Source organism: Lingula anatina, chromosome 3 (assembly GCF_051362555.1).
Source record: "Lingula anatina isolate TDL-2025a chromosome 3, LinAna3.0, whole genome shotgun sequence".
NCBI classification, from domain to species: domain Eukaryota; kingdom Metazoa; phylum Brachiopoda; class Lingulata; order Lingulida; family Lingulidae; genus Lingula; species Lingula anatina.
The window spans coordinates 33,004,694-33,032,687 of NC_141769.1; the positions used below are offsets into that span (position 1 = coordinate 33,004,694).

The 27,994-nt window shown below is 36.6% G+C and overlaps 4 protein-coding genes across 6 annotated transcripts; 2 read left to right on the plus strand and 2 right to left on the minus strand.

Annotated features, from left to right (window-relative positions):
• Window positions 1-1,177: 1,177 nt before the first annotated feature.
• On the minus strand, window positions 1,178-5,419 carry LOC106175781 (von Hippel-Lindau disease tumor suppressor). The gene is made up of 3 exons (XM_087009192.1): window positions 5,253-5,419; window positions 3,873-4,505; window positions 1,178-2,274 (listed from the first exon to the last, which is right to left on the minus strand). The coding sequence occupies exons 2-3, from the start codon at window positions 4,231-4,233 to the stop codon at window positions 2,033-2,035; spliced, it is 603 nt and encodes a 200-aa protein (XP_086865318.1). The 5' UTR covers window positions 4,234-4,505; window positions 5,253-5,419; the 3' UTR covers window positions 1,178-2,032.
• Window positions 5,420-5,582: 163 nt separating this feature from the next.
• Window positions 5,583-10,078, plus strand: LOC106175780 (crystallin J1B). Its single transcript, XM_087008792.1, has 8 exons — window positions 5,583-5,757; window positions 6,126-6,302; window positions 6,682-6,780; window positions 7,076-7,168; window positions 7,737-7,893; window positions 8,296-8,492; window positions 8,813-8,952; window positions 9,347-10,078. The coding sequence occupies exons 1-8, from the start codon at window positions 5,694-5,696 to the stop codon at window positions 9,434-9,436; spliced, it is 1,017 nt and encodes a 338-aa protein (XP_086864918.1). The 5' UTR covers window positions 5,583-5,693; the 3' UTR covers window positions 9,437-10,078.
• A 244-nt stretch (window positions 10,079-10,322) lies between these two features.
• LOC106175774 (uncharacterized) lies at window positions 10,323-12,422 on the minus strand. The gene has a single exon (XM_013557914.2). The coding sequence runs from the start codon at window positions 11,848-11,850 to the stop codon at window positions 10,720-10,722; it is 1,131 nt and encodes a 376-aa protein (XP_013413368.2). The 5' UTR covers window positions 11,851-12,422; the 3' UTR covers window positions 10,323-10,719.
• A 1,210-nt stretch (window positions 12,423-13,632) lies between these two features.
• LOC106175786 (ubiquitin carboxyl-terminal hydrolase 20-like) lies at window positions 13,633-27,812 on the plus strand. 3 transcript variants are annotated; one of them, XM_087008312.1, is made up of 21 exons: window positions 13,633-13,741; window positions 15,845-15,940; window positions 17,390-17,512; window positions 18,171-18,271; window positions 18,485-18,621; window positions 19,229-19,298; window positions 19,716-19,829; window positions 20,070-20,148; window positions 20,410-20,953; window positions 21,416-21,507; window positions 21,765-21,931; window positions 22,384-22,488; window positions 22,789-22,834; window positions 23,026-23,140; window positions 23,450-23,642; window positions 23,941-24,004; window positions 24,234-24,339; window positions 24,751-24,832; window positions 25,241-25,349; window positions 25,687-25,789; window positions 26,081-27,812. In XM_087008312.1, exons 2-21 carry the CDS (start codon window positions 15,854-15,856, stop codon window positions 26,551-26,553), a joined length of 2,910 nt encoding a protein of 969 aa, XP_086864438.1. In that variant the 5' UTR covers window positions 13,633-13,741; window positions 15,845-15,853; the 3' UTR covers window positions 26,554-27,812. The 3 variants fall into 3 exon arrangements, 2 of the variants coding, with proteins under 2 accessions (XP_086864438.1, XP_086864437.1); XR_015333414.1 differs by having other exon boundaries at window positions 13,650-13,741; window positions 15,813-15,940; window positions 25,241-25,410; window positions 26,081-26,147; XM_087008311.1 differs by having other exon boundaries at window positions 13,650-13,741; window positions 15,813-15,940.
• Window positions 27,813-27,994: the final 182 nt, after the last annotated feature.

The following is a 27,994-nucleotide window of genomic DNA, read 5'->3' on the forward strand; positions in this document are numbered from 1 at the left end:
TAACATGATGTCCCAATACGCTATGACGTGGCAAGGTTGGTTGACGGGGCTGCGTCATTTTTAACGGGAAAATACCTCCACGCGATGAGTGAGCGTGATCAATCTAATGGCGTCACATGTAACACACCTCTAAGCGTAAAACTATATATATCCTTTAATTTGGAACAATTTAGTTGAAGATACATCAGTGTAATAAAAAGATTAAAAGTAAATAGATTAACGCCATCTAGAATTCCCAAGGGAAGGAGCGGCTAATGGCTGTCGTAGAGAAGTCATTAATGTTCATTACTAGATATTTTAATTATGAATACAACATCGAAATTTACTCTCACATTTCGAAGAAATCGATGAATTCCTTATTACTACTATTACGATTATATATATGTGTGTTTGCGTGAGTGAACACACACACACACATTAATTTGTTAACAATTCATAGATAAATCTACAATATTTTCTAAGAACGCAGTCTTTATAGTGTCACAACTATTAAATAGAGGTATGCTTTTTCATTCTTTGTCCATTAATCTTAAGCGAAAATTACCGCATAGGTTGACAGGAATATTAAAGACTCTGATAAGCACGAAGATATTTGGAGTCACTGTTATCGTTTGAGAAGTACGGTACGATTCTTCGAGAGTTGAACATCCTTCTCCTTAACACGAGCGGACGTATTGGTGGTGCTTTTTGGCGGTATCTGGTTCTTTAATTCTGTCAATGTTTTAGGTACATTAAAAATAGAACGCAGCTGTATTTTAGGTTGCATCATGACGAATAATGTGAAAAGTTCCCATATTTTCTTGCTGAAGGCCCGTCCCAATCTTCCGTTCAGCATCTATTGATAAGCTAACGTAGCACGGTGTTATGCCCCTATTTCACACAGACCACGAATCGCCAGGAATTGGCAAATTTCAGGATTCGTGGTTGAATCGTAATCAGTTCGTGATTGATCAAGAATTGCAAGAACTGACCACGAATATATACGAATCTGTCAAGAACTTCACGAACTGATTACGATTTGTGTGTGTGTGTGTGTGTGTGTGTGTGTGTGTGTGTGTGAAACGATAGAACTTTGTCTTGGGAATATTCTATCCTATTCTATTCTGCATCACCATAGATGATACGATTGCAGCAGTTGTGCTCTGGCGGAGAACGGCATTGCGACTGGTATTCACGATTCCTCTCATGTAATTTGCTGATGTTTATTCAAATAAATATACACTTTCAAGCACCATATTTTTTGCATGCACTATTTTTTAATACACAACGATGTATAAATGTTGGTTTAAATACACTATATAACATAAAAAAAGCTAATGCATTTCATTTCCCTCTATAATCCTGGGGGAATTTGTCTGACAATTAAACCCACTTCTTTTAAGTACATTTATTGATGAAACCCGAAATAATATTACATTTTTATCCAATTTATTTTTTGCACCATTTCTCATACTTCCTCCATTCACGATGTTATCTACACAGCTTTGTAACTTTTTTGAATGTTTTTATGATACTAAATTCTACTGTAAAAGATGTGAAAAAAGAACACTTGATGGATGTTGAATAAAATCATGAACTTCATAATGATGATAATCAATAACAGCAGCATGTGCCATATTTGGAATGTGCAGTTCAGATTTTGCATTTTTCCTTTAAAAAGGGGTGGGGAGACTTAATATTTTTTGCCATAGATTCCAGGGGCGGATCCAGGAATATTTGAAGGGGGGTCCACAGACACAAAGCTGACCCAACACCCCGCTGAAGGGCCCCGAAAAATCTTGGTATTTTAGAGGGTGAATAAAGCCATTTGGTATGGTTTAGAACTATGAGTATGGTTTAGAACTATGATTCAACTTGTCAAAATTCTAATTCCAAGAGGGGAAAATTAATATGACTTTTTTTTCAAAGACTGAAGGGGGGGGGGGGGGGGGGGGCAGGACTCAGGACCCCCCTTAACCCCCCATCTAAATCAGCCACTGGATTCCTCTAAGCACATACACACAGCCACTACACATAAACATAATAACTAACACTACAACTGTGGTTCTTGGTGATGATGATGGTGTTGATGATGTTGCTGTTGCTGCACTAAATGTTGTTGTATTTGCTGCTGCTGTTCATTCAATAATGCCTGTCTGTCTATCAAAGGAACAAAGTTGCTTCTGGTGTTTCTAATGTCTTGCTGTAATGATCTAGGTATTTCTAAACTACTGATATCTTCATCTTTTACGTATCTTCTTATCAACTGGATGCACCTTTCCTTCAGGGGATAAACTGAAAAAAGAGAAAAATTCAAGATAATGCTTTGTCACAGGTCAAAATTTCTTTTTGGCACAAAGGTAGTAAGAGCACTTCTTATAATCTTAATAATCATCAAAACTATTAACACACACACACAAGTTTGCATGGTTTAAAATAAGTGAGAGTACAGTTAAAGATATATATATTCAATAAAAGTATGACATAAATAGGGTTATAGTACTTATATATGAAGGTAAACAGATATATATTTCATTTCTTAAGAGCAACTGAAATAGAAAGAGGTATCAGATTCCATTTATGGATCCAGCCTTTTGAATGGACCTTCATCCTCAACGTACCAAACCAAATAAATAATTGCATGTCACATTCAATCTTATCTCTTGAGCTATAGAGATATCTATACTGATGTACTCTCCCACTTACCTGGTATATCTATGAACTCTCCCACTTACCTGGCATGCCTATGAACTCTTCCACTTACCTCGTATGCCTATGAACTCTCCCACTTACCTGGTATGCCTATGAACTCTTCCACTTACCTGGCATGCCTATGAACTCTCCCACTTACCTAGCATGCCTATGAACTCTTCCACTTACCTGGTATGCCTATGACCTCTCCCACTTACCTGGTATGCCTATGACCTCTCTCACTTACCTGGCATGCCTATGAACTCTCCCACTTACCTGGCATGCCTATGAACTCTTCCACTTACCTGGCATGCCTATGAACTCTTCCACTTACCTGGCATGCCTATGCACTCTTCCACTTACCTTGTATGCCTATGAACTCTCCCACTTACCTGGTATGCCTATGAACTCTTCCACTTACCTGGCATGCCTATGAACTCTCCCACTTACCTGGCATGCCTATGAACTCTCCCACTTACCTGGCATGCCTATGAACTCTTCCACATACCTCGTATGCCTATGAACTCTCCCACTTACCTGGTATGCCTATGAACTCTTCCACTTACCTGGCATGCCTATGAACTCTCCCACTTACCTGGCATGCCTATGAACTCTTCCACTTACCTGGTATGCCTATGCACTCTCCAACTTACCTGGTATGCCTATGACCCCTCTCACTTACCTGGCATGCCTATGAACTCTCCCACTTACCTGGCATGCCTATGAACTCTTCCACTTACCTGGCATGCCTATGAACTCTTCCACTTACCTGGTTTGCCTATGAACTCTTCCACTTACCTGGCATGCCTACGAACTCTCCCACTTACCTGGCATGCCTATGCACTCTTCCACTTACCTGGTTTGCCTATGAACTCTTCCACTTACCTGGCATGCCTATGAACTCTCCCACTTACCTGGCATGCCTCTGCACTCTTCCACTTACCTGGTATGCCTATGAACTCACTTACCTGGTATGCCTATGAACTCTTCCACTTACCTGGTATGCCTATGAACTCTTCCACTTACCTGGCATGCCTATGAACTCTTCCACTTACCTGGCAAGCCTATGAACTCTCCCACTTACCTGGTATGCCTATGAACTCTCCCACTTACCTGACATGCCTATGGACTCTCCCACTTACCTGGCATGCCTATGAACTCTCCCACTTACCTGGAAAGCCTATATAAACTATCCCACTTACCCGGTATAGTGATGCTGACCAGTCTCCTGGTAGGTGGCCATCCTTCCTCTATATTCCATCCCTCTGGTTCATAGACCGCCTCATGCTGCACTACCAGTCTGTCCCCAGAGACACTGTCTCGGAATATCCAGGGGTGGCCAACAAAAGTGTTAACGTCCACCCATTGTTCTGGACTCAGAGTCTTATAGCGGACTCTAGCACCTTCGTAATTCAGCCAAATTACATCTACATGACGGGCGGTTTTGTTAATGAATCTTACAAAGGCGTAGGTGCGGGAGGTTTGAGCTTTCAACAGCACTGGACGACTTTCATCTTCGTGGTTTCCAGAGGAAGCCCCGCCCGCTCCTTTTGGACCTGTCATATCTGATTGTGTGAGCTGTAAAGTTCTCTAAAATCTGTGGGCAATAAATATCCAACTTGTAAATCAGTAAAATAACCCATATAATGGTTGGACAGTGAGTTCTTCTGGACAGACAATACTGTTATCTGGTGCTTGCTTCAAATTAAGATTATCATAGGTTTGGTGGGTTATGTAGATAAATGTCCCCAGTGTTGGAAATGATTCTTCTGCAGCATCTCTCCTTTCCATCAAAATCTACCCGTAAATATCCGATTGATGGGAACATAATACATCTGTAAAAGTATTATATTAGTTTGCACGTTAAACATTAATTAAATAATGAACAATATCTATTTATGGTATGTGTTGTCTCCAATTGAACCTTGTGCAGTAACATACAGGGCGGATACAGGATTATTTGAAGGGGGGTCTGCAGATGAGAAGCCGACCCCCCCCCCCCCTTTTTGGTATTTTAGAGTGTATTCCCAGAGATTTAGATCGATCCAGATATTAAGATTTAGATCGACCATGGGGGTTCACGCTAAATTGCAGTCAGCCGAGCGCGCACCATAGTTAATTACCCCCTTGCAGCTTTCAGTAGGCGGGACAGACGCTTAAGCCGGCTAAGCTGACAGTAATCAAGTGAGACTCTCCAAAGGGATAGATCGATCTAAAATCTATGGAAATGGGGTCTTAGAGCCTAGAGGGCAAACGGTGCCATTTGGTACGGTTTAGAACTTTGAACAAGCTAGTCAAAATTCTCATTTAAAGAGGGAAACTTTGGTGTGATTTTTTCAGAAATCGAAGGGATGGGAGGGCCAGGAACCCCCTCACCCGCCCCCTCTAAATCCGCCACTGATATATTTGGTTGTATTATGTCCGAGGGTTGCTCAGTGTAAAGTAGTAGTACTGTAGTAACTACAATGTTTGTAATACGTGATGAACATCAGGCATGCGGATTTCTGGTAATTATGCTTATGCAACTTCCGTCTTGTGCAAATTGATAAGATCATTGCTCCAAGCAGTTCCATAAAACCCACCTTTTCATTAAAAAATTGCTCAAGCAGCACCGCGGACTCTGCAAACCAGATTTTACGATCTCGGTGCCCTCTCACCCTGCCAAATTGTAAACATTCTTTGACCTGAGAGCGACACCTTGCGTGTCCTCACAGCAGCCAATCAGAGGTGAAAACAGTCCAAGATAATCTCACTGGTGACCAGTATCAGAACTTCAAAATCATATTTACCAATTCCACAAACATATGAAAAAATGTTTTAAGAAATAATACATTGTCTTTGAAGATTTGAAAGCTATGAGCAAGTTTTTTTTTCGCTCTCCATACGATGCTGCCATCTATTGGTACATATTGAAAGCTTCAGTGTAAACATTATACGCCACCTTGCGGCTGACCTTAAAGACTCGTGGAGAATGTCAGAAAGCAAAGGTCTGAGATAACTTGAAGTTAACAATGCATGAGTAAATGTTGTCTGTGGGACAGAGAAAGTTAGGGGCCATAGTTGGAGCGGCAGTTGCTGATGCAGCAAGTAAGATTTTTATTTATGTAAATTTCCAAAAGTAGTTATACTATCCTACCCCCAGTATATTATAAAATAAGTTATACAAGGTTGGCTGAATGAAATTGATATCAGAGAAAATTTTGCAAGTCATTGACCTTTGACCTATAATTAATATTATGGAAAACTTATTAAAACACTTCTGAAAATTAAAAAAAAACTGATTTTAAAACACAAGAAGTTTTGGAAATGTGTGTGGAATTGGTAATGATTTTGAGGTTCATGATCAAATTAATATTATCATCACTTTATATACCTTTCATAAGACTGGTATGCATTAAGTATACAATTATAATTAATGATACATTATTAATCTCAAAATTCCTCTTCCACACAAGGTCAGCCTCTCCACTGGAACTATGACCCCGTGAAATTGGCTGGCATCATAGGAGACAGAGAGGAGGTCGAGTTTTGGGAACCGTCCGCCAACCCTTACTACTGCATTGAAACTGGACGGCAGAGTTGCTATGGAGACCTGGCTTATGTGTTATTGGAGTCTTTCTCTCACTGTAAAGGTCAGATATATGATGATTGATAAAAGCCTCTTCACCTTATAGATGCACAGTAAAGTCTAAAGGTCCAGTTGTTTTGTAAATTAATTTTGGGACTAGATTTTTAAAAAAATTACATTTAATGGAAGTGAACATTAATTTTTGAATTAAAATTTTTATCATAATTTTGTTTTGTTTTTTTTTAAATATTTTTCATTCTAACTTATTATTTATTTATTTATTTATTTATTAGCACAGTATAAATTCTTGAAATTTAAAGACACGGTTTGATTGCATTCATACAGTTACATGATGTGGCATATTGAATGTTTGTATGCAGTAAAAATTCTTTCTTCATAGTTTCAATATAAATTAAATCTAGCCTTCGTTTTGTCTATTTTAGGCTTTAATTTGGAAGATCAGAAGGAGCGCACTTATAAGTTCTTTGGCCCAGGCTCAGAATATGATGATGAGTTGAACAAAGATTATAAGTGGAAATCAGGTAATATATCACTGCAAGAGAAATAATGAGGATGTCAGTGGTCTAAGATATAACAGATGCTTGGATTTTGCTTTTTGTTTGGGTAGAAAAATTGTTAGCAAAATAATCAGTCTTAATCAATATACACTTTCAGCAAATGAATAAAATTTCATACAATTATGATTATATGATGTTTTTCCCAATCATCAGATATTATACAGATATAACTGTAAGTGATGGAAATAATTTATTACATGTATTATCTTTTTTTAATTATTTATTTTGAATCTTAACCCCTGATAATTTCCTTGTTTAGGTGTTGGGAAGAACTTCCCTATTAAAGGACCATGGAAACAGTTCAGTATGAAACACTTCTTGAAAAGAGTCGAAGAGGGCCAGGCCAAAACAGGTAGGTATATACATATATACCCCTGTATATATACCCGTACAGTAGGTTTCAAAGTCTTTCAAACACTCTTTCTTGCCCATGATTTGCTCAGTTGTGTCAGATTGGGTTGGGGCGCATCGATCACTGGTGGCACTCGGGTTGATAATATGCAGATCCTGGCTAATTCAACATGGATTTGGTTTAAGTTCTGCCACCAGATGACTGGCCATATTTTATTACCTGTGATGCATGGTTCTTTGACTGATAGACCTGCCTTTTATTTTGCTCCAAGATTTATTTCTTTGATCATGACATGTCATTTTATGAAGCAATGATGTCTTGTTTACCCTATGATTTTATTATAGTTAACTTAGTATGATCAATGCATTCTTGGTATGACATTTTTAACAGTAGGTCCTAAAAAACTGATCATCACAAACATTGTTTTCACATTAGAATTAACGCCAAAAATTTCATTTACAATTAATTTATTTTCTGTCAAAGCTTATTATATTCTAACATACAAGTTAACACCTTTTCTTTCATACTTAGATTACTTTAAATTTATCTTCCACTTTTTAAACCCCAGGTTCCCCTACAGATGAGCAGATGGACAGTGTTGCCAAGATCGCCCCAGTAGTGGCTATGTTTGCCGGAGAGCCAGACATGTTAGAGAAAGTAGAAGATGCCATCAGACTGACCCAGGAATCTGACACCACTGTGGTGCTAGGCATGGCTGCTGCCAGGTAAGAGGTCCTTGTCTTACACATAAGTGGGTACAGCCCCTTCCTACCCCCCCCTCCTCCCCCCCCCCCCCCCCCCCCCCCCCCCCCCCCCCCCCCCCCCCCCCCCCCCCCCCCCCCCCCCCCCCCCCCCCCCCCGAGGACTGTGACTAGTTCCACTAAGTGTTCATTTAGAACAATGTCAATTTTGGATCAATACAAAGTGTCATAAAGTATGTAAAAATATAATATGTTTTAATTTTATGAGTATCATCTGATTATTATTTAGTTGTTTGTTTATTATTATTATTATTATTATTATTATTATTATTATTATTATTATTATTATTATTATTATTATTATTTTAATCCCCAGTGAAATACCAAATAATTATTTATAACACATATTTCATCCTGTCATTACAGAATTATAGAGTATTTCATCCTGAATGGCCCAGCCCCAGGGGAGGAGGCTGTCAGGGCTGCCATGGGACAGTTAGAAGATACTCACAGAAACAACCCCCAGGACCTGGATAGAGCAGTGGTCACTTTTCTTAGGGAGGTGCTGGAGAAAAAGAACACACCACACCAAGAGGTGGCTAGGAACATTTTCAGGTTTGACTGAGGTAAAAACTAAGAGTCAAATTTGAAATGATTTTAAGAATATTTTCTTATGAGCAGAATACTAGGGAAAAAATAAAGCTGCATTTTCCATACTCCTGGAATAAATTGTCAAATACATCGCTTATCTGGTAGTACTATTTATTTATTTAATTCTGAAAGTATTTATTTTGTAATTGCAAGTTGACCTTTGAACAATTTTGTTCATTCAACAACAAGCAAAAAATTTAATTGAAATCTAAACGTTTTTCTAATAGACAAAATTCCACATGGTCAGTAAAGGAATGATCATAACAAAGATGTTAATGTTCACTTTTCCCAGTCTTGCCGGGTGCCTTCCAAACAGCTGTGCACGCCCTTATCACCAGTGACGGCTACGTCTCCGCCATCAGGAAGACACTGCGTACTGGGGGCTGCTGCTGCTCCCGAAACTCTTTTCTAGGAGCTTGCTTTGGTGCACAGGTAAAAAAATAAAGTATGACATTAAAGTATAAGAAATTCTTATTTCAACTCTAGTTTTGTTGCACTGTGGAATTTCTTTTTTTCCCACTGGCAAGGTTTGACACACATGAGCAGATAAATTGTTTTTAATATAAATAAACCATGTACATGCCACTGCCTGCCTGTTTAAAATGCATTTTCTACTTGTGGAATACAAGAATTAAAATTACCCCAGACAAGTGCAAGAATACAAATATGATCTTATAAAAGAGGATTCAGTGGAGCAGATGTACACAAGCATTAGCAAGTGCCTAAAAAATGTACACAAGAATCATTAGCAACATTTTTAAAATCAATTTGATAACATCGCAAGTCCCTGTAAGAATGACTCATAAACTTCTCTCTTGTTTTTCAGATTGGAGTAGAAGGCATCCCAGATACATGGAAAAAGAGAACTTTCAGGTTTCCCAAACTCATGGAGTTGGCTGCAGAGATAATTAACTAGATCATGTCCTTCATAGGGTCAGATGAGGGGTCAACTGGGGGGTCACTCCTGTGTCCAAACTTTGTCCACACTTGGTCATGAAATAATGCTTGTATGACAGTATTGCCTTAAACAAAGCGGGCAATATTTGATATGTTGCATATTTTGTGCCCAGAGTTGGCAAAAAATCATTATTATTATTATTATTATTACTTGTATCAGGAGCAAATGAACAAGTGTAAAGAGAAATGATCTTAAATCCAATAATTTCTTAGGTAAAAATATTTATAATTTTAAGTATATATTTTATTGTTTATTAATTTCTCACAAGTGATCACAGACTATCATTTTATAATGCTTTTATGTTTTGTCTAAATGAAATATTATTCCCAAATCCTTACTCTTTTATATTTTCTGTGATAAGAATATTCAAATTATCAGTATTCAAATTTATTGTATACAGCCATGTAAGTGAAAGACATTAGCATATATCTTTTTCTTAATTTCTTTTTGTGTACGATTAGTCTGAAGTTAATTAGTATTTCATTCCTTCGAGATAATGGAATTTGTTTGCAGAACACATTGTAAGAATTGCTAATTAGATTTCACAGTTTCTTAATTAAAATTGTCATAAAACACCAAAATAAATGACTTGAAATGGCAGATTTGTTCGTACTTTTTAAAAAGACCTCTCTACCAGTAAAAACTAGTGAATCAAATATATATATATATATATATATATATATATATATATATATATATATATATATATATTTGATGCACAAAGCAACTGTACAAGTTACTCGAGCATTTGCCAGGTCTTCTGCTGTTCTTATAACACAAAAACATTTGTGGTTGTCCAGACCTGATGCCCAATGCACAGTTCAGTAACTCGGAACTACAAACATAATAATTGATTATCACAGTTTTTATTCAGTTTAACTGACAGATCGATATTTTCTTTAAATGACATGACTAGTAAATTGAAAAGTGCAATGACATAAAAATTTGCATTCATTAAAACAAACTAAGGCACTGCTGCTTCACAGAAAATGTTAATGAGTCTAGTGTGGTATTATTTTAAAAACCTGAAATTAATAATAATAAAAGCTGGTCGCAATAACTGAAGCTAGCACAAAATTTAAATGAAGTTAATCCCTCTTTACCACATACTTAAAAAAAACTTTTTAAGCAACAGAACATGTTTGGCCAAATGCTTTGAGAAATGGTACTTCCAAGTAAAAAAAAAAAAATTATATTCAAAAATAAGCCTTAGGCTAGGCTCCTGCCACAGTCTTTAGTTGTCAAGATATTGGCAATCCATCTAGAGGGCAGCACTGGGAAGAGTTACTCAGCCACATGTCAATACAAGCTTCATGAAATACATGACTGCATGGAAGAAACTTTCTTCTCTGGCCTAAAGTATAGTGCTCCAGGCACACTGCACAAACCAGGCCCAGATGAGCCTCTGTTGCAGTGTCTGTTTTTAATCTATTCAGTTTAGAAGTGGAGATTGTTTTTGGTGCAACTCGTTCATCGAGTTGAAGTAGCAATTCGTAATCCTCAGGTGTCAGCTCCCTCTCTTGCAAACTCAGAAGAATGTCTGCTATTCCTAGAGATCTAATGTCTGAAGGGACGTTTGACTTGTTGAGGGCAAACCTGTGGTTCTCCACTTTGGACTCTTTGGGTGCTTTTTCCCATACATCCTCACTGTTTGCTTTCCTATTCTTTGTGTCTTGTCCATTTTGAGCTGATGCCTCATCAGCAAAAGTGACTCTTTTTGTGGGCAAGTAATTTTCCTTTCTGGGTAGAGTTTTCATTGCTTTGTATACTCTGTGGTGCACAAATAGTTTCTTGCCATTGTTATTTTGAAGGGAAGTGCAGTATTTGTCTTTTACTTGTTTATGGGCCTTGCGGACCTTATTCTTCTTGGTTGCCCTGAGGGTTTTATCACCACCCTTACCTTCAAATTTGTCACACAAATCAATGAATGTCTGCTTTACACAAGGAAAGTCAGCAAACCCAAAATACTCATCTACGTCAAAAACGTTGAAGTCGTCAGACCTTTCCGTTAATTGTTCATCTTCCTGAGATGATATTGGAGGCAAGTAAAAGCTCGTCAGTTCTGGTACGCGTTTCCATTTTCTTTTCTTGTCTTTTCCTGAGTCACTATCCTTTAATTTTTTGCCATTTTGTTTTTCCGAGATTACTGAGCCAGTCTTGACGTCAGTCTTCGGATTCTCTCTCACCAAATCACTCCTGTGAATATTTTTTCTGAAATGCACAGTTTTTAAACAAGTTACTTCTTTGGTGGACACTCTTATTGCTGGTTTAGACCGCAGCATAACTGTTTGACAAGTTTTTTTGGTTTGAATAGCGTGAGTAACTGTAGAGTTTGAGCTTTGCTCTCCAATCTCCTCTTGGGATTCACCCATTACTTCGTTTTTACTCTCGGTGTTTTCGAGAAACAGACAAAATGACAAAGCCAGTTTTCAAATCTGTTTTGATCCCGTGCGTCTTGTCAATATTGCTGCAGCAGCAAATTACCGAACTGATACTGATATCATCGACGTTTATATACTGTTGTTATCGACTTTTGGCATTGCACCACCAACATGGAATCTCTGTTCGAGCTATATTTGGATCAAAACAATGACGTCACGTTGGTGTTTTTCTATTGGTTAGTGGCGCGAACAACAGTGCCACCTTACGGCAAATAGTGAAGAGGGAATTCCTAGTGGGAATTCACGTTCGCCGGCATAGTGGAGTTCAAAACAAATTGATAACAAATCACCTTTATTTACACCGGTGATTTGTCTCTGTACTTTTTAGGCAAAGGGTGGGAGAGCTGAAATATCAGAGGTGTGCGAAAAGGCGAGCAAGTGAAGGATGAACATTTAATATCGGGGTTATAAACCATTTTCTGCATAAAATTAATACGTATATTTCAGATCGCGCGGTACTGTTACGATCTCTGTTGGTTTACTCTGACAGGCGCTAACATGTGATCACGTGTATTTTTTTTTTTTTTTTTTTTTTTTTTTACTTCCTTTCATAGGTTTACAGGTTATAGAGATCAACTCGTGAGAAAATATTTTATCTCTTCCTAAATCACGCCCATTGATAAGAATCTGCAAACTGGCCAACACATACTGTACTTGACGACGTTGTGTTCACTAAGGGGCGGGGGGGGGGGGGGGAGGTTTAAAATGACAGTTCCTTTACGCAAAATTGTTAATTTTCATTTTCTTACCCTTGGGCCTAAAATGCTCCTTTTAAATTATGTTCTCAATACTAAGCCATACACACGTGACCGTCGGGAGGTTTGGTACAAGAAAATGTCAAATTGTTTCAACGTACATTGCCATCTCCATTAATTTGAAGTACAAATTCTATTACAATTTTCAACATAACTAATTTCAAGATTTATTACCATTATTACATTTTTGTTGACATCCATGCATGCACAATCTGTTTGATGTTTTTTTTTTTTTTTTTTCTTTCTTTTTTAAATTTCCCCCACTTAATTTTGCAAATAAGTAGAGTTACCATGTCCGTTTTTTTTTTTTTTTTAATTCAGCAAAATATCTCAATCAATACTTCTAAATTCATAGTAAATTCAATTTATTTTGCAACCCCAAATATACAAATTAACTACATATATAACAGCAATAATTTAATTTGCAAAAATTCAATCAGTTTAAAAAAAGAAGTGGACAGTTTACTTGAAGTTTCAACATTTATGTCAGAAAATTTCACTCTACACTAAGAAATTCAGTTCTGCAAAAGCAGATCCCGTAATGTACTGTACAATTTTTTTTTTTTTTTTTTTTTTTTCATTCAGACAGCAGAGCTGTCTCATTGGTGACAGTGCTATTTCGTAAGATGAAACAACTTGCAGTTTTAGTGATTATTCCATCTCAGCCTTCGATGGCAAGTCTTGTGCTACACTGGCAACACAAGCGTGCGCCTCCAGAATGTTTTCTTCTATAGCTTCCTGCGGACAGAAACACGACCGTGCGACCAGAGGCAGTGGGAAAATGTGCTCCAGTTTGCAAGAAAAACGCACGAAGCTCTGTGCCTACTCAGTCAGCGTCTGTCAGAGCGCCCACTCTTTTCTTTGCCTATTTGTTCATATGTTACTCAAGTCTTGCGATATTGTTTGAGCACCCAAAAATTATTAAAGAAAATGCATTTTCATCAAAAGAGACTGAACCTCTATTTCTCCGGGATTACAATTATATCTGTCCCACAAGTCATTGCGTTTCCGCTTGAAAAAATGAGCGACAAAGTAAAGTGACTGAAGTGTAAAACAGCAATTGATTGGTAGGTGATTACGTAGTCAAAGAGATTAATTTATATGTGGTAATCATGACGCTTTTTTTCTGGCTCCTTGGTATTTTAAGCAGTTGTGTAGACAATTTACTTGCAGTAGAAACGGCGCCCCCGTCAGCGATTTTTCGCTTTACTTCACAGCAGACTTTGATTGTTCAAAGAAATCAATGCGGCGAAATGTTTTCATATTCAATATTTGTCAGTGTATTGAATCTTTTGAGTGTGGTAAAAATGAATTTTTTGTTTATTTTATTTTGGCAAGATATTTGATGGAACTGAGTTCTGCAAAATTTTTGTGATACAGCAAGTGTAACCTTACTGAAAATTGGAAATTTACTGATGTAATTTAGGTTCCTCCTAGCACGAAAATCCATGCGTTAGCACTCCTATTGACGATTCTGATATGTAATGGCTGTGCTAAAGTAAAGGTCTTTGAAAGTTTGTAATGTGGACCAGTTGCCGGACCAGCCATGCTGCAGGAGCTCTCAAATGTTACCTCTCATCTCCTCAACTCAAATGCAGATAAAAACCTTTCTTGCTTTTAGTCAGTCAAAAAAGACACATTATGACATGACCTACAGGCTAGTAGCTAGGGAGGTTTAGGGATATTTTGTCATGAAAAAGTCTGTTCTTGGCAAAATTTCTTCTAGAAATTGTCCACTTTTTTCAAAAAAAAAAAGATCCCCCCTTTCAAATTGCTGGCATATTAATCATATTTAAAATTCTACTAAAAGTGCATTCTAAAGCCATGGTGTACATTTGTTTGTAAATAGCAATGGTAATCCTTGCATGTCATAGATATTCATAGATAAAAATGTTTTGATAATGAGGAACTATTGTCAAGTTCAGTGAGGGCTTTTCATCAAAAAGGAGCATTTTCAGGAATTAACACCATGCTAAAGTCATTCATTCTACGCTATGCAGCTGTCTTTTTACTCAATTGGTTAAAGTGTGGGACTAGCAGCTTCCTAGTTAGAGGTTAAGTCTCTATCCTGATAATTTACATAATCATTTTAAAATATGACCAGATATTAGCAGAATTCTAATATGTCAGTGTTTGAATGAACCAAAAATTACGCATATAAGCATAAGACTTCACAAGTATACTTTCAGTTATGGCCAGGCTGATTTAAAAGGCAGACATCAGTACAATTGGTCTTATATAAAGATGGGAAGGATAACTAGTAGACAAAACAACAGGCTTCTAATCAGATAAGGATCTCACTCTAGGGTTATATAACTGCATTATCATCCTATTTAACAATCATATGTAGCTTGTACTCTGCACCTATTGTGGCCTAATTTAATTTTATCTGGATTGTTTACTGTTTCTATAAACAATATAATGCAATAAATGTTATTTAAAGTTGATTACAATTTAAATTTTAACATCAGCTTTGCAGCTATTCATGGATGTACCTTTTCGCTTGGCAGTATGGAAAGGTATATCCATGATACTTATTATAACAGTGCCTTGTTACTACATGTTATACAGTTTTAAATACAAATTATTGTTTCTACCTTGAATTGTAAACGGAGTACATGAAAGTAAGTTCTTTGAGGCAAAAGATACGCCATGAAAGAAGCCAGGTGGGTCAGTGCTCTGTCCTCTATATGTTCTGTTACGTTATTACCTTGACGTATATAAACACTTTAAATTATCTGGGGTAGTGCTAACACTTGCCATTTTAGCCAAATGCTTAATCTAACTTAAATTGGCTAAACAAAATAGGGTTAATTTGACTTGTAAACCATTTTGCAAAAAAAGTTGCCAAATGTTATTTATAGCTACAATAAAACATGAGAGCAAATAAAGCCTCCTGTTGCCAAATTACATTTTAAGAGTGTGCTACAGACAGACACAGTTAAGTATATCCCTTGATGTGACAAAGGCCTTACTGCTCAATGAATTTTGATTTTATCAAGTGAATTGTCAGTCTTAAAATATTATATACTTTCATGATATGCATATTACAGACTTTCTTTCAGAATCAATCTCCCTTCATTTCTAGTGATAAATCAATGTTTTAGTATATTTAATCATGTTTCTCATTCCTTGCAGATATATCTAATAGTTTGTTGTAACCTTCCAAGGTCATCAGCATGTCACAGAGGGTCAAGGTCAGCCATTGCCCCCATGTGAACAGTGTGGGAGACAACTCATGGGAGGATGTAAGGAGGAAAAAAGAGGTGAGTCTCCAGACACAGGACTGCATGGGAGGATATGAGGAGGAAGACAGAGGTGAGTCTCCAGACACAGGACTACATGGGAGGATGTGAGGAGGAAGAAAGAGGTGAGTCTTCAGACACAGGACTGTATGGGAGGATGTGAGGAGACAGAAAGAGGTGAGTCTTCAGACACAGGACTGTATGGGAGGATGTGAGGAGGAAGAAAGAGGTGAGTCTTCAGACACTGGACTGTATGGGAGGATGCGAGGAGGACCTTCTTACCTCCCTTAATGTACCCAAGAAATAAAAATGAGAGAAATTGCGTAGAACTGAAATTAAAATTTGGTTCAGAGTGGAGCTTTTCTTCCAAATTGCATGATTGTTTTGAATGCCCTCTTCTGTTTACAGGCCTAACAGAAGGCAGAAGAACTGAAAAAAAAATCACTTCATGTCAAAAAGAAAATTATTTGATATTTTTTTTATCCAGCATATGATATAAAATCCTTGCAAATGCTGCGGTTACTGTACTGGATCTATCTATAGATAAGTGGGCTTCAGGTTTCATTCATTTTGATAGTGGTTAAAGTCTCAAGTGAAAATGAAATATTTTACCACAATCATTTCATAGCAATAATGGCAAATATGCCTGCAGCTTGGCTGAACTCCAGCAGGTGTTAATTTCAAATTCAGAGGAAAATGTCAGGTGCCGTAATCACCATATTGTGTCCTTCCAGTTAATTATCTTGTGACAGTGAATTCTTGGAAAAATTTATGGAACCATCATCTTGATAGCAACAAGACTGAATGACTTATTAGTGTGTCCTCGCAGGGTTTTGTCTAGCGTTTGAAAATATCTCTGCTGGAATTCATTTGATAGGTGCATTATTTTGATGTTTTTAAAAGGTGTTAAAGAGATTAGTTCTTCACCCAATCTAGGTAAGTTTTGAATGGTGTCATTTCATTTGGCAGTATGCCTCTTTCTTTATATCGTTCTGAAGGCTTGACATATACAGTAGCGTTTCAGTTTTCTTTGCTTTAAACCAGTTTCAAGGTGAGTGTCAGAGTTTTTGAATAAATATTGACATGCTTTTATTTTTGGACATGATAATAAGAGAATTCCATGTCTACAAAACTTGGTTTGTGATTTCATGGATTTCTGTGTCTTTGTCACCAGTTTTGTGATTTCAGAGAATTCTGTGTCAGTGACACTTCAATTGTGAACAGAGAATTTGATGTCAATAATACTTGGTTTGTGATTTCAGAAAATTCCTTGTCCATGACACTTGGTTTGTGATTTCAGAGAATTTCATGTCATTGTACCCTAGGTTCTAGATTTCGTAAAGCCAACACATGAAAAGGTATAGTGAGCAAGCTGGCTTTACAGTGCCCTGACACTCAGGGTATGGCATTGACACTTGGTTTGTGATTTCAAAGAACTCCATGTCATTAACACTTGGTTTGTGATTTCAGAGGGCAGATATCTGTGACTCGTGTAATGCAGGTGGTCCTAACCTGTGGCTGTGTCTACATTCGCGGTGTATGTTCGTAGGCTGCGGAGAGTCTGGAGTGGACCACAGCTCGTCGCACGCAGAGGTAGGGTACTTCAATAGAAAGTTGTTGATTTTTTAGATTAATACATTTAGTTCAATCTCATTGACAGAAATTGCTTCTCCCTACCCTAGCAGACAGTCTACTGCGAATACAGAGGGAATTGCTCTCACCCAATTTTCATATAGGATGTCTATAGGACTCTATGGGGCTCCAAAGGAATTTTGTCATACATCCTAAAAGATGTCGTAAAGGACTCTTTTGGGCTACAAAAGAATTTCGTCTGCATCCTTTAAGTTAAGATTCTGTATTAGTTTTAATTTTCTCATTATCTCAAGAACGGGAAATGTTCCACTTGTAATGTCAGACTGAAGTCTTCCATCTTAGGACTAAATCATAAGATCAGTTAAAAGATATTTAAAAACTTAATGATATATCTTCACACTTTTTGTCAACAAAGATTTATCTGGAATTTTTAGTATTACATTTGATTTAATTTATTAAGTCTAATTTTTTTCAAATTCTCACATTTATGACATTTCTGCATGTAATGAATTTAGGTGTAACGTATGATAGCATTAAACGTAATTTTTCAAATCAAATCAGATTTTAATGTTTAAATAGCCCTAAAAAAGGCTAAAATACATGTTTTTAAAAATTAATTTATTAAGCCTCATGTCCCATGTATCCTGTGTTATTTCAGGTAGACAAACACTGCCTGGCCATCAACCTGAACACCATGAGAATATGGTGTTATAGGTGTGAGTGTGAGGTCTACAAGGATGGAAATAAACCTGCCTTTGTGTAAGACTCAAATAATTAACTCTGGAGGCGAGAAGGGGGATTAAAGGCTTCACATTTAATGTGTTTGTGGTCTTGTTCAGTTTGCTTTTGCTGCTTGTAAAATGTTAAATACTTATTATTGTTTTTAGCAATTTTCATTAATTTGTTTCAAAAAATATTTTGGAAAAAAAGAAATATCTCACCAGTAGCAACATTATTATCTCTTCCCCCCAGCATGCGAGAAAGGAGTATTCTGTCTCCCCATGGGACATTCACCCCGGACCCTGTATCGCAGCCGCCAACCCCTCACCACTACTCACGCACCACTGACTCTGAGGACTCGGAGGACGATGAAGTTGTCAAGCCCAGGGGTAGGCTTCTATACACCAATGTAACACATTAATTCTGAATCTTTCTGGTAAATGAGGGAATGAATTGAATTCTTTATTGATAAACACCTTCACATATAAGGTACAATCATCAGATCATGGACTTTACATCTAATTACATCAATTAAATAAATTGGTAAATAAATAAATAGACAGCAGCACAGTTACATAGAGTACATATAAATGAAGCAATTTATAATCACACTGTATGTTAGGTTTGATCCACTCGCGAAGTCACTTGCTCACTGTGAGTGGATCGCACCCAAACATTAAGGTATGATTTTAGATGAGATGGGACTGTTTCCGCTTTTGGAAGATGTCCTTCTTATGAAAAAGAGAATGTAGAAGGTTGCTGAAGTTTGTTTTACTTTATCAAATACAGTGAATATCCTTTTTTGTATTTATTTATTTCAATATTTCCTGTTTCCTGATGCTAATATTGTCCTATGGTTGAAAATGTGTCTGAAATGCAGCTTTGAAGGGTGTTTCCAATATCTTTATTCTCACAAGGTTGTGTTTTGAAATTGAGTATCCTTATAAGATTGACATGTAGGAAGACATAAAATATTTAGTTAGTTATTTGTTCCAGGTCTTGTGGGGCTTCAAAACCTTGGAAATACATGTTATCTCAATGCAGCCATACAAGCATTGTCCAACTGGTAAGTAAATACATGTTATCTCAATGCAGCCATACAAGCATTGTCCAACTGGTAAGTAAATACATGTTATCTCAATGCAGCCGTGCAAGCATTGTCCAACTGGTAAATAGATACTTCTATAGGCGAATGCCAAGTGTATATTTTTAACATTACCAGGCTCATATAATATTTTCATTGATTTTGTACATTGAAACTTTAAAAAAAATCATTGTTTTGTTTGTTTTATTGTTTATTTATTTCTTTTTATTTAGTTACTTTTGTACAAATTAATTTGACTACTAGTTTTTTTTTTTTTTTTTTTTTTTTTTTTTTTTTTTTTTTTTTTTTTTTTTTACTTGTCCAATTCCCAAAATAATCTTTCAATAACTATTCTGAGAAATAAGTATTCAATTAGTATTTTGCTATGAACACTTCCAGTCAGCCGTTGACTCGGTACTTCTTGGACTGCAGCTCCTATGTCCGCAGCGACAGAAAACCCATGCTCTCTAGAAGTTACCTCAAGCTAGTCCAAGAGATCTGGCATAAAAAAAGGTGAGGTGGTGATGTAAAAAATTACTTTGTTGTTTTTGATTTATCATTTCTTCTGATTCAAGACACTGATTTGAATCAAACATTTATGTATGTTGCTGAATTTTTTTAAATTTTGATTGTGTAAACCAAGAAAAGGAAAGGACGAATAAGAACAACCAGACCCTTCTTACATCTGTTCTAGTTTTGCATAAGCTCAAGGTAAGGTAATATGTTTGTCACTATGAAGTGTTTTACTTTCAGACCATCCTATGTTGTACCATCAGGTATCGTACAAGGTATCAAAGTTATCCACCCAATGTTCAGAGGATACTCACAGCAAGTAAGCTTAAGTATTTGGCAATCTTTAAAAATAGTTTAGTTACATGAGTGTTTCAAAGGATTAAACTTTTTTAATGAATACCCAGTTTGTGAAGTACTTACAATTGTGATTTGTATTATGTTATCTTTCATACTGACGAAACTTCTCATACAGCCTCATAATTTTGGTACAAGGAAATTCACTGTTTTATTTATATTGTATGTCAAATTACTCATTATTTTCATTATTATATTAATTATTATATTATATTGGTTCTAACAGGACACGCAAGAATTCCTGCGTTGTTTCATGGACCAGCTTCATGAGGAATTAAAACAGCCAGTGATGGTAGACGAGGAGGATGAAGATGAGGAGGAGCAAGATGAAAAGGGAAAACCCAGCCCAGCCAATCAGGAGCCACCTGCACCCCTGGAAGTTGAGGCCCCAGATTCTACCAGCCAATCAGAAGAAGACTATGAGACATGTGACTCAGGCATGAGCAGTGAGCAGAGTTCAATGGAGGCCAACTTCTCCAGTAACAACAGCACTGGTATGGGCACAGAATCCATACACTGTGATATCCCAGACAACGATCAGATGGAGCATTTAGAGGACCAACAACAGAGCACCGCGGACAGGAGGGTCACGAGAAGTATGACGCGGAATAGGCAGCAGAGTGAGAAAACGGAGGAAAATGCAGAGTTTAAGGATGCGTTGAATGATGCAGACGTCGAGGTGGAGACTGGACACAGAAGTGTGGTCAGTGGACACAGTAGCCCTAAGACTGGCCACAGGTCACAGGGGGACAGACCCATCAGCCAGTCAGGTAGGATGCTGGAGGAGATTGTGTGGATTGTGTTAGTGGAGAAAAGTGGCTTGTTTGGCCAGTGATGATTTAGAGATGTTGAAATAATTTCAAAGCTAACTGAATGATGAAGATACAATCAGACTTAGTTTTATTTTCTGAAAAAGAAATTACTAATAATAGTACGTGATATTTTGATAATTATTTTACCTCGTAATAATGGTAATATTTATTCATATTTGTCTATTTGTTTCTTTCACCCCATTTCCATAGATTAGATCGACCTACTTTAGATCGACCTAACGCCCTGGGGGTTCAAGCTAAATAGCTGTCAGCCGGGCGGACACGAAAGTTAATTATCCCCTTACAGCTTGTAGTAGGTGGGACGGACATTTAAGTCGGATTATCTGAAAGTAATCTAGTGAGACTCCTTGCGGGGATAGATCGATCTAAAATCTATGGGAATAAAGCCTTTGTTTTCAGCCAAGAAGAAAGCAGTGCAGTTTAAAAGTGTCATAACAGATATCTTTGATGGAAAGATCCTCAGCTCAGTGCAATGTTTAACATGTGAATCCGTAAGTTAGGCTTGAAGACTAGAACCCTTTTTGAGACCAAGCAACCAGATCAGACTTTACAGTTACTAGATTTAATTTATCTATCAAGACCTAAATAAAACCATATCTTTTCACCTTTTTATTATACCCTAGACAGTTAATAAGCTTAAGAAATTATTGACTTATCATCATGTGATTTTCATCCATTTACTATTTTAAAACAATCTTTTAAGTATTAGTGACTAATGCTGATTTGCGCAAATTTTGGCATATTGCAGGTATCGACAACCAAAGAGACATTCCAGGACCTGTCACTCCCCATCCCCAGTAGAGAGTACCTCAGCGTCATTCATTCCCAGGGTGCACAGTCCAAGATGGCGGGAGCCTGTGGCGACACCGCGGCTAGGCAGGGCTGGATTACCTGGATGTTTGGCTGGATGAGAAAGTAAGATGTAACATAGGAATTAATAGGTCTGGTGGTTGTTAAGTTTCTCAGCATAGGTGTTCTTACTAACAGGAATGATTGCCATGTGGCCTTTTCTCCTCAAAAACCTGGTCACAGAAACCTGTTGCTTTTAAGAGATAGAATAGTATTTGTGGAAAAATTATAGTTTTGGTGATTATTACTGATGATTGAAAGGAGCTGTTAGGTTGAAGAGAATAAGCAATGAAGTTGGTAAAATTTATGGTAAACATAGAACCAGAAGAGAATTCCATATGCATAGAAAGATAAGGATTTGTTAGATTATTATAAAAAAGGCTTTAAACAATCTACTAAGTTAAAGTCAGAGACATTTGAATAATTGATGCTGCTTTTATTAAATTTTATGACATAGGTTATTTAATAGTCAGCAAAAATGATTATTACTTGATATAAAATAATTTCATTCTTTGCAGTATTTTCTGGGGCCCAATGGTCACACTTACAGACTGTTTGGCAGCTTTTTTCTCAGCTGATGAACTCAAGGGAGATAATATGTACAGCTGTGAGAAGTGTAAAAAGTAAGTTTTTTAAAACTATGGCTGACCTGTGATCCCCCTCCCCCCATCCCAATCCACTCTGCGCCACCCACAAGTTAAATTGTTGAACCTGTATAAAGATAGAAATGAAGGATGTTAATGCTTTTCTAGCAAGACTGAATCTTCTTGAAACATAAGTATCTGTTTGGTTGCGGTTTCTTCATTCATCCCAAAGATCACCAAGAAATTACTTTGTGAAGTTAATCCAGTGCAATTGTGTTGAATTTTGAATTAATCATGTTATAAAATGCGTGTTTCAAGTCTTTCCTAATTTAATTTCAGACTGAGAAATGGAATCAAGAACACCAAAGTCTTACAACTACCAGAGGTCTGTTTTTAACTGAATCTTACAGAAGATAATAATTTGCCAGAAAAATGTGTCAGACTTGACATTTTCTATGTCACAATTTTAAGAATAAACCAAAAATTTTGTTATTATCATAGTATTGTACATTTATCTGATAAAATCAAAATAGTTGATTGAATAAAGATTTAACAAGTGGTTTTTCTCTGTTCCAGATATTATGCATACATCTAAAGAGGTTCCGACATGAGTTTATGTTCTCCGCTAAGATCAGCAGCTATGTGTCATTTCCCATAGAGGGTCTTGATATGAGGCCGTATCTACACAAAGGTATGAGGAGCAATGTGATGACAATCACAAAGTGAATTTTTAGTCCCCTCTCTCAATTTCTGCTCTCTCTCATATGCTTTCATCAGTAAGACCTAGCATACTATAATGGATTTGAAAAGTAGGGAGAAGTTAGTGTATTTAGATTATATCATCTGGTATGTCAAGCAGTGATATCTCATCACAAAGTAACTCATTTTACACCAGTGACCTTATACCTAGTTTTCCATTGAGTCATTGCCTTGTGGTCACTGAATTCTTAATTATATGTTAATGATATGGTAATTATATATTAATAATATGTGTCTCCAGATTGTAAGTCAGCCATGCGACTGTACGACCTGACGGCTGTGATATGTCACCATGGCACTGCAGGGGGCGGTCACTACACGGCGTATGCCCTGAACCACTACGATGACAAGTGGTACGAGTATGATGACCAGTATGTGACCGAGGTGGATGTCCAGACTGTCCAGAACTGTGAGGCATATGTACTCTTCTACAGGTAAGAGGAACAAGATTTTGGTGCTTGAAGTGTCCACTACTTTCTTTCCTTAGTCTTTGAAAATTGATCATTGATTGTTTTATTATTTTATTAAGATATTTATTTTATTTCTTAAAGCTTGTACATTTGTTTACTAATTAATCATGTTTAATTTTGTAAGTTAATCCCAACAAGTTAAGGTGGTTTTGACTGGTCTCATGACTTTAAAAATTAAAGCCCATTTTTTGAAGTTTTAAATATTTTGTCCATTAAAAGTAGTACAAGGATTTATTTGTATTATTGCATTTGTATTTTTTAGGAAAAAGAATGATGACATAATGGTACAGAGACAGAAGGCCATGGAGCTGGTGGAGAGCAAGGAGGTAGTCAGGACACATTGAATTTTTATCATTAATTGTATTTCCTGAAGAAAGGATTTATCAATAAACTCTATAAAAGATAATTTAAAAAGTCTGAACAGGGACCTGTTTTTGATTGGAATTAGCAGTAGGTTGTAAAATCTTTAACTTTTTGTTTCTGTTTGTTTGTTTTTGCATAAGTGAAGTGATTGAAATTTGTAATAAGCAATAACCCTTGGTACAATTATTTCAGCCTAGTTTATTGAACTTCTATGTGTCCAAACAGTGGATTAACAGGTTCAACACGTTTGCAGAGCCTGGTCCTATTACTAATGAGGATTTTCTTTGCAAACATGGAGGTAAGTTTTATTACAACACAATGCAGAAAAAGGGTTCTTGGATTTGAATCACTGACTTCAATTTGTACATGTGGATCTTTAGAATTTCTTGTGTGTGTGTGTGTGTGTGTGTGTGTGTGTGTGTGTGTGTGTGTGTGTGTGTGTGTGAGAGAGAGAGAGTGTGTATGTGTAGTGTATGCATGCATGTGCGCTTAACTACAAGTTTAGTCCAAGTTTTTCCTTCTACTTTCACAGGTAAATAAAGCATTGATAATTCACTTAATTCGAGAAGAAGCTAATAAAATGTACTTTACCTTTTGTCTTTGCTAGCCAAAACAACAAAACATTTATTTATGAAACTGATTAAAAAGATAAGTATGATCATGAAAGTGAAGTGATATGTTCATATTGTTATATTATCTTTTGTTACAGCTGTGCCTCCCACCAAGTTTCAAAACGTACTAGAGATGGTGGTGGAACTTCCTCAGACACTGTGGGACTGTCTTCATGAAAGGTAAGCTACAGCTGATATATATAATAATATAGATAGTTTAACACTGGAGATGGTGGTAGAACTGTCGCAGACACTGTGGGACTGTCTTCATGAAAGGTAAGCTACAGCTGGTATATTATAACAGACTAGGTGTCTCAGGTGACATAATTCAAAATATTTTGTAGAGATAATTTATTTTTACAGTTAATTATTTAGCAGAAGAATGTTCAAAGATGTGGCTGAATTTTTAAGTTATCACAACGTTGTTTTTGATTTAAGTGGTCAGTTTACAACAATTATAGATATAACAAAAAAATGGAATTTTATGAGACATAGGGAAAACATGTTATTACAAAACTGATGATAATCATTATTAAAATAGCTTACTAGTATTAGAAATATTTTAATTTGTTTTACAACATCCTGCAGGTACGGAGGAGGTCCAGTGTGTAATCATCTTTATTTGTGTGTAACATGCCAGGCAGAACAGGAAAAACTGAGGAGAAGACAGAGCTATGAGCTAGACACTTTTGTCAAGGTAAAGACTAGTTTTAAAACTGAGGAGAAGACAGAGCTATGAGCTAGATACTTTTGTCAAGGTAAAGACTAGTTTTAAAACTGAGAAGACAAAGACTACTATGCCACATGCTTAGTGTTCATTAAATGTTGGTGGAAATGGAGAAGGTTTCCAACAGGTAAGGTGTCAAAAACATTTTTGGCAAAATTTAATTAATTTTTTTAATCGGATGTGGCCATGGGAGAAGTGATATAATCTTTTTTATTAATGATCATTTGAATACTATTTTCTGCTTCACTGCCGTTTTAAGTATAAAATGGACAATATTTTAAAAAATGATGAATACTTTTTCCTCCAGCTCCATGAAGACTTCAAAGAAGAGGACAACCCGTGTGTAATCTATGCTATAAGTATGCAGTGGTTTAAACAGTGGGAGAATTTTGTAAAGGGAATGGAAAGTGGTAAGATTTGATATTTTTTAAAGATTTTAATTTTTTGCAATTTGCCTATCTGATCTTCTGATGCCTTTAGATTGCAAAAGCACCATCTTTTGATTAAGTATAAGAAGAGGGCTAGAAACACACAAGTGACATTATGATTTTTTACCATTCATTTATATAAATGCTAGAATTTTTTTAAAAATAGTGATCTCTTAACCTCTTTGCAAGCTCTTTGATGTAGGATGACGCAATTCTCAAAAGTCCCTATACGGTAAATAAAGATGTTGTACAGTAAAACAAATTTTTTTCCAGAACCACCAGGACAAATAGACAACAGCAAGATCTGTTTCAAGCGCAATGACCAGTATATCGTCAAGCAGTCGTCTTCATACGGTCAACTATCAGAGGAGATGTGGCATTTCCTTCATGGCATCTATAACGGTGGTCCTCTAGTCGTCTGCTGTCAGAGCACTCCCCAAGTTCCTAGTCACTCGGCCCCGCCCACCCCAGCCCCGCGACCTCCCAGTCCCACTGTCACCATGCAGACGACCCACCAGCGACCTTTGACCCCAGCTGCAGCGCCATCTACACCTCCATTAGCGCAGATAAGTGAGGAGGCAGGGGCGGCTGGAGAAGGAAGTGAGAGTGACACGGAGCAAGTAGTACAAGAACAGTCTGCGCATGAAGACGACATGGAGCAAGAAAGATCACCAGAGGGAGCCTCTGCACCTATGTCTGAAAAGGAGTGTGAAGAATCCAAGGAAGAGAAAATGGAAGAAAATTGATCAGTTTGTTATTTTCCTAAAGCAATGTGTGCTTATAGGCAAAATGTTTCAGCGGGTATCATCTAGAAAAGTAAAAAGTGCAACGAAAAGCAGGAAAGGACACAATTGAATAAGAATCTTAAGAAGTGAATATTGCAGAATGTCAAGGTTTCTGTTATGTTCTTGAAGAGGTAAATTTTATAGAGATTGAAAAAGACATTTCAATACTTCATTGCTGAAATAACAAATTGCAAACTTCAATACAATTAAACATATTGATGTTATATATATTGTTTTCCATTCGGAATTATTAAACTTATAACTTGAGGTGAATCAAACTAAAAATATATTGTTTGTAAATAGCTTTTAAATTATTTGAGCTGAAGTGATAACTTTCCCATAATTATTCTTATTTTCTCATCTTATTACAATTTCCCATACTATGGTCACATTTCATCTCTTCTCCATCAGCAAAAATTATGTGCATTGCAGATATCTTTTTACATACTACCAAGTTTCAACGTTTTATGCTAAAAATTCTACAACATTTTCTTTTCGTTTCAGAGGAAAACCATGTTATAATGTTTTCTCATTACCCCCCCCCCCCCCCCTCCATACATATTACTTTAATACATATTTAAACTGCATTTTATTGGTGTAGTATTTCATGTCTTGAAAATGATCCAGAATTGGTTCAAATAGAAATGTAAATCATTTTCTTATTTTTTATTTTTACTGGATCCCTTGTTAGTTGATGTAATTTTCCCCAAATCCAATCCACTTTTCTATTATCAACGCACAATTCCAACTTTTGAATTGTCTCAAGGGTAAAGTTTTTTAGTGCAATAAATTTCAAGTACTGTTTGAAGATAGCTCTAGATTCTATTATTATTTTAAAGAGTAATAGTTCATTCACAATTATTAAGCCTATATGCGATACGTGCTATTTGTGTGCACAAGATTTTTTTCAAATTTATTTTATGTTTGTTTTACATAAAATGCAGAAATTTATTGTCATTGATTGAATAAGGTCACCAGTTCAAGTAATGCATAATAGGAGTACTTGACTCCAGTCAGCCATGGAAGCACGCTGGATGTATACTGCAGCACTTCAATATACTCGACCAGCAGATGCAACAATATAGAAACACACTGTACAAAGTTTGAAACATCAAGTCAACATTATTTCAGCGACCACTGTAAACTTTGTTGTATACACATGAACATTACTTGTTTTGTATTTAAATCTTAAAAAGATCAATAAATGGTTAAGATATTCATGTCATGTCCAAATATTATGATGATCTTCTCACATTTGTCATCATTTGATAATTTAAATTTCCAAATTTTTTGAAAAAAAAAAGAAGAATAACTAAGGCTGGGAAGAGAGAAGGGGTATTTCATGTCGAATAATCAAACCCCAAAAATAAAAGCACTCATTGCTAACATGCACATGCATTTC

Excerpts from the sequence above, each read along its gene's own strand:
- LOC106175774 (XM_013557914.2), bottom strand. The coding sequence starts at position 11,850 with ATGGGTGAATCCCAAGAGGAGATTGGAGAGCAAAGCTCAAACTCTACA.
- LOC106175781 (XM_087009192.1), bottom strand. The coding sequence starts at position 4,233 with ATGACAGGTCCAAAAGGAGCGGGCGGGGCTTCCTCTGGAAACCACGAA. Across the intron at positions 2,275-3,872 it reads GGTCAGCATCACTATACCGG|TTTATCCCCTGAAGGAAAGG; the intron begins GTAAGTGGGATA and ends CTCTTTTTTCAG.
- LOC106175780 (XM_087008792.1), top strand. The coding sequence starts at position 5,694 with ATGTTGTCTGTGGGACAGAGAAAGTTAGGGGCCATAGTTGGAGCGGCA. Across the intron at positions 6,781-7,075 it reads AGATTATAAGTGGAAATCAG|GTGTTGGGAAGAACTTCCCT; the intron begins GTAATATATCAC and ends TTCCTTGTTTAG. Across the intron at positions 8,953-9,346 it reads GAGCTTGCTTTGGTGCACAG|ATTGGAGTAGAAGGCATCCC; the intron begins GTAAAAAAATAA and ends CTTGTTTTTCAG.
- LOC106175786 (XM_087008312.1), top strand. The coding sequence starts at position 15,854 with ATGTCACAGAGGGTCAAGGTCAGCCATTGCCCCCATGTGAACAGTGTG. Across the intron at positions 19,299-19,715 it reads ATACAAGCATTGTCCAACTG|TCAGCCGTTGACTCGGTACT; the intron begins GTAAGTAAATAC and ends GAACACTTCCAG. Across the intron at positions 21,932-22,383 it reads ATGTTTGGCTGGATGAGAAA|TATTTTCTGGGGCCCAATGG; the intron begins GTAAGATGTAAC and ends CATTCTTTGCAG.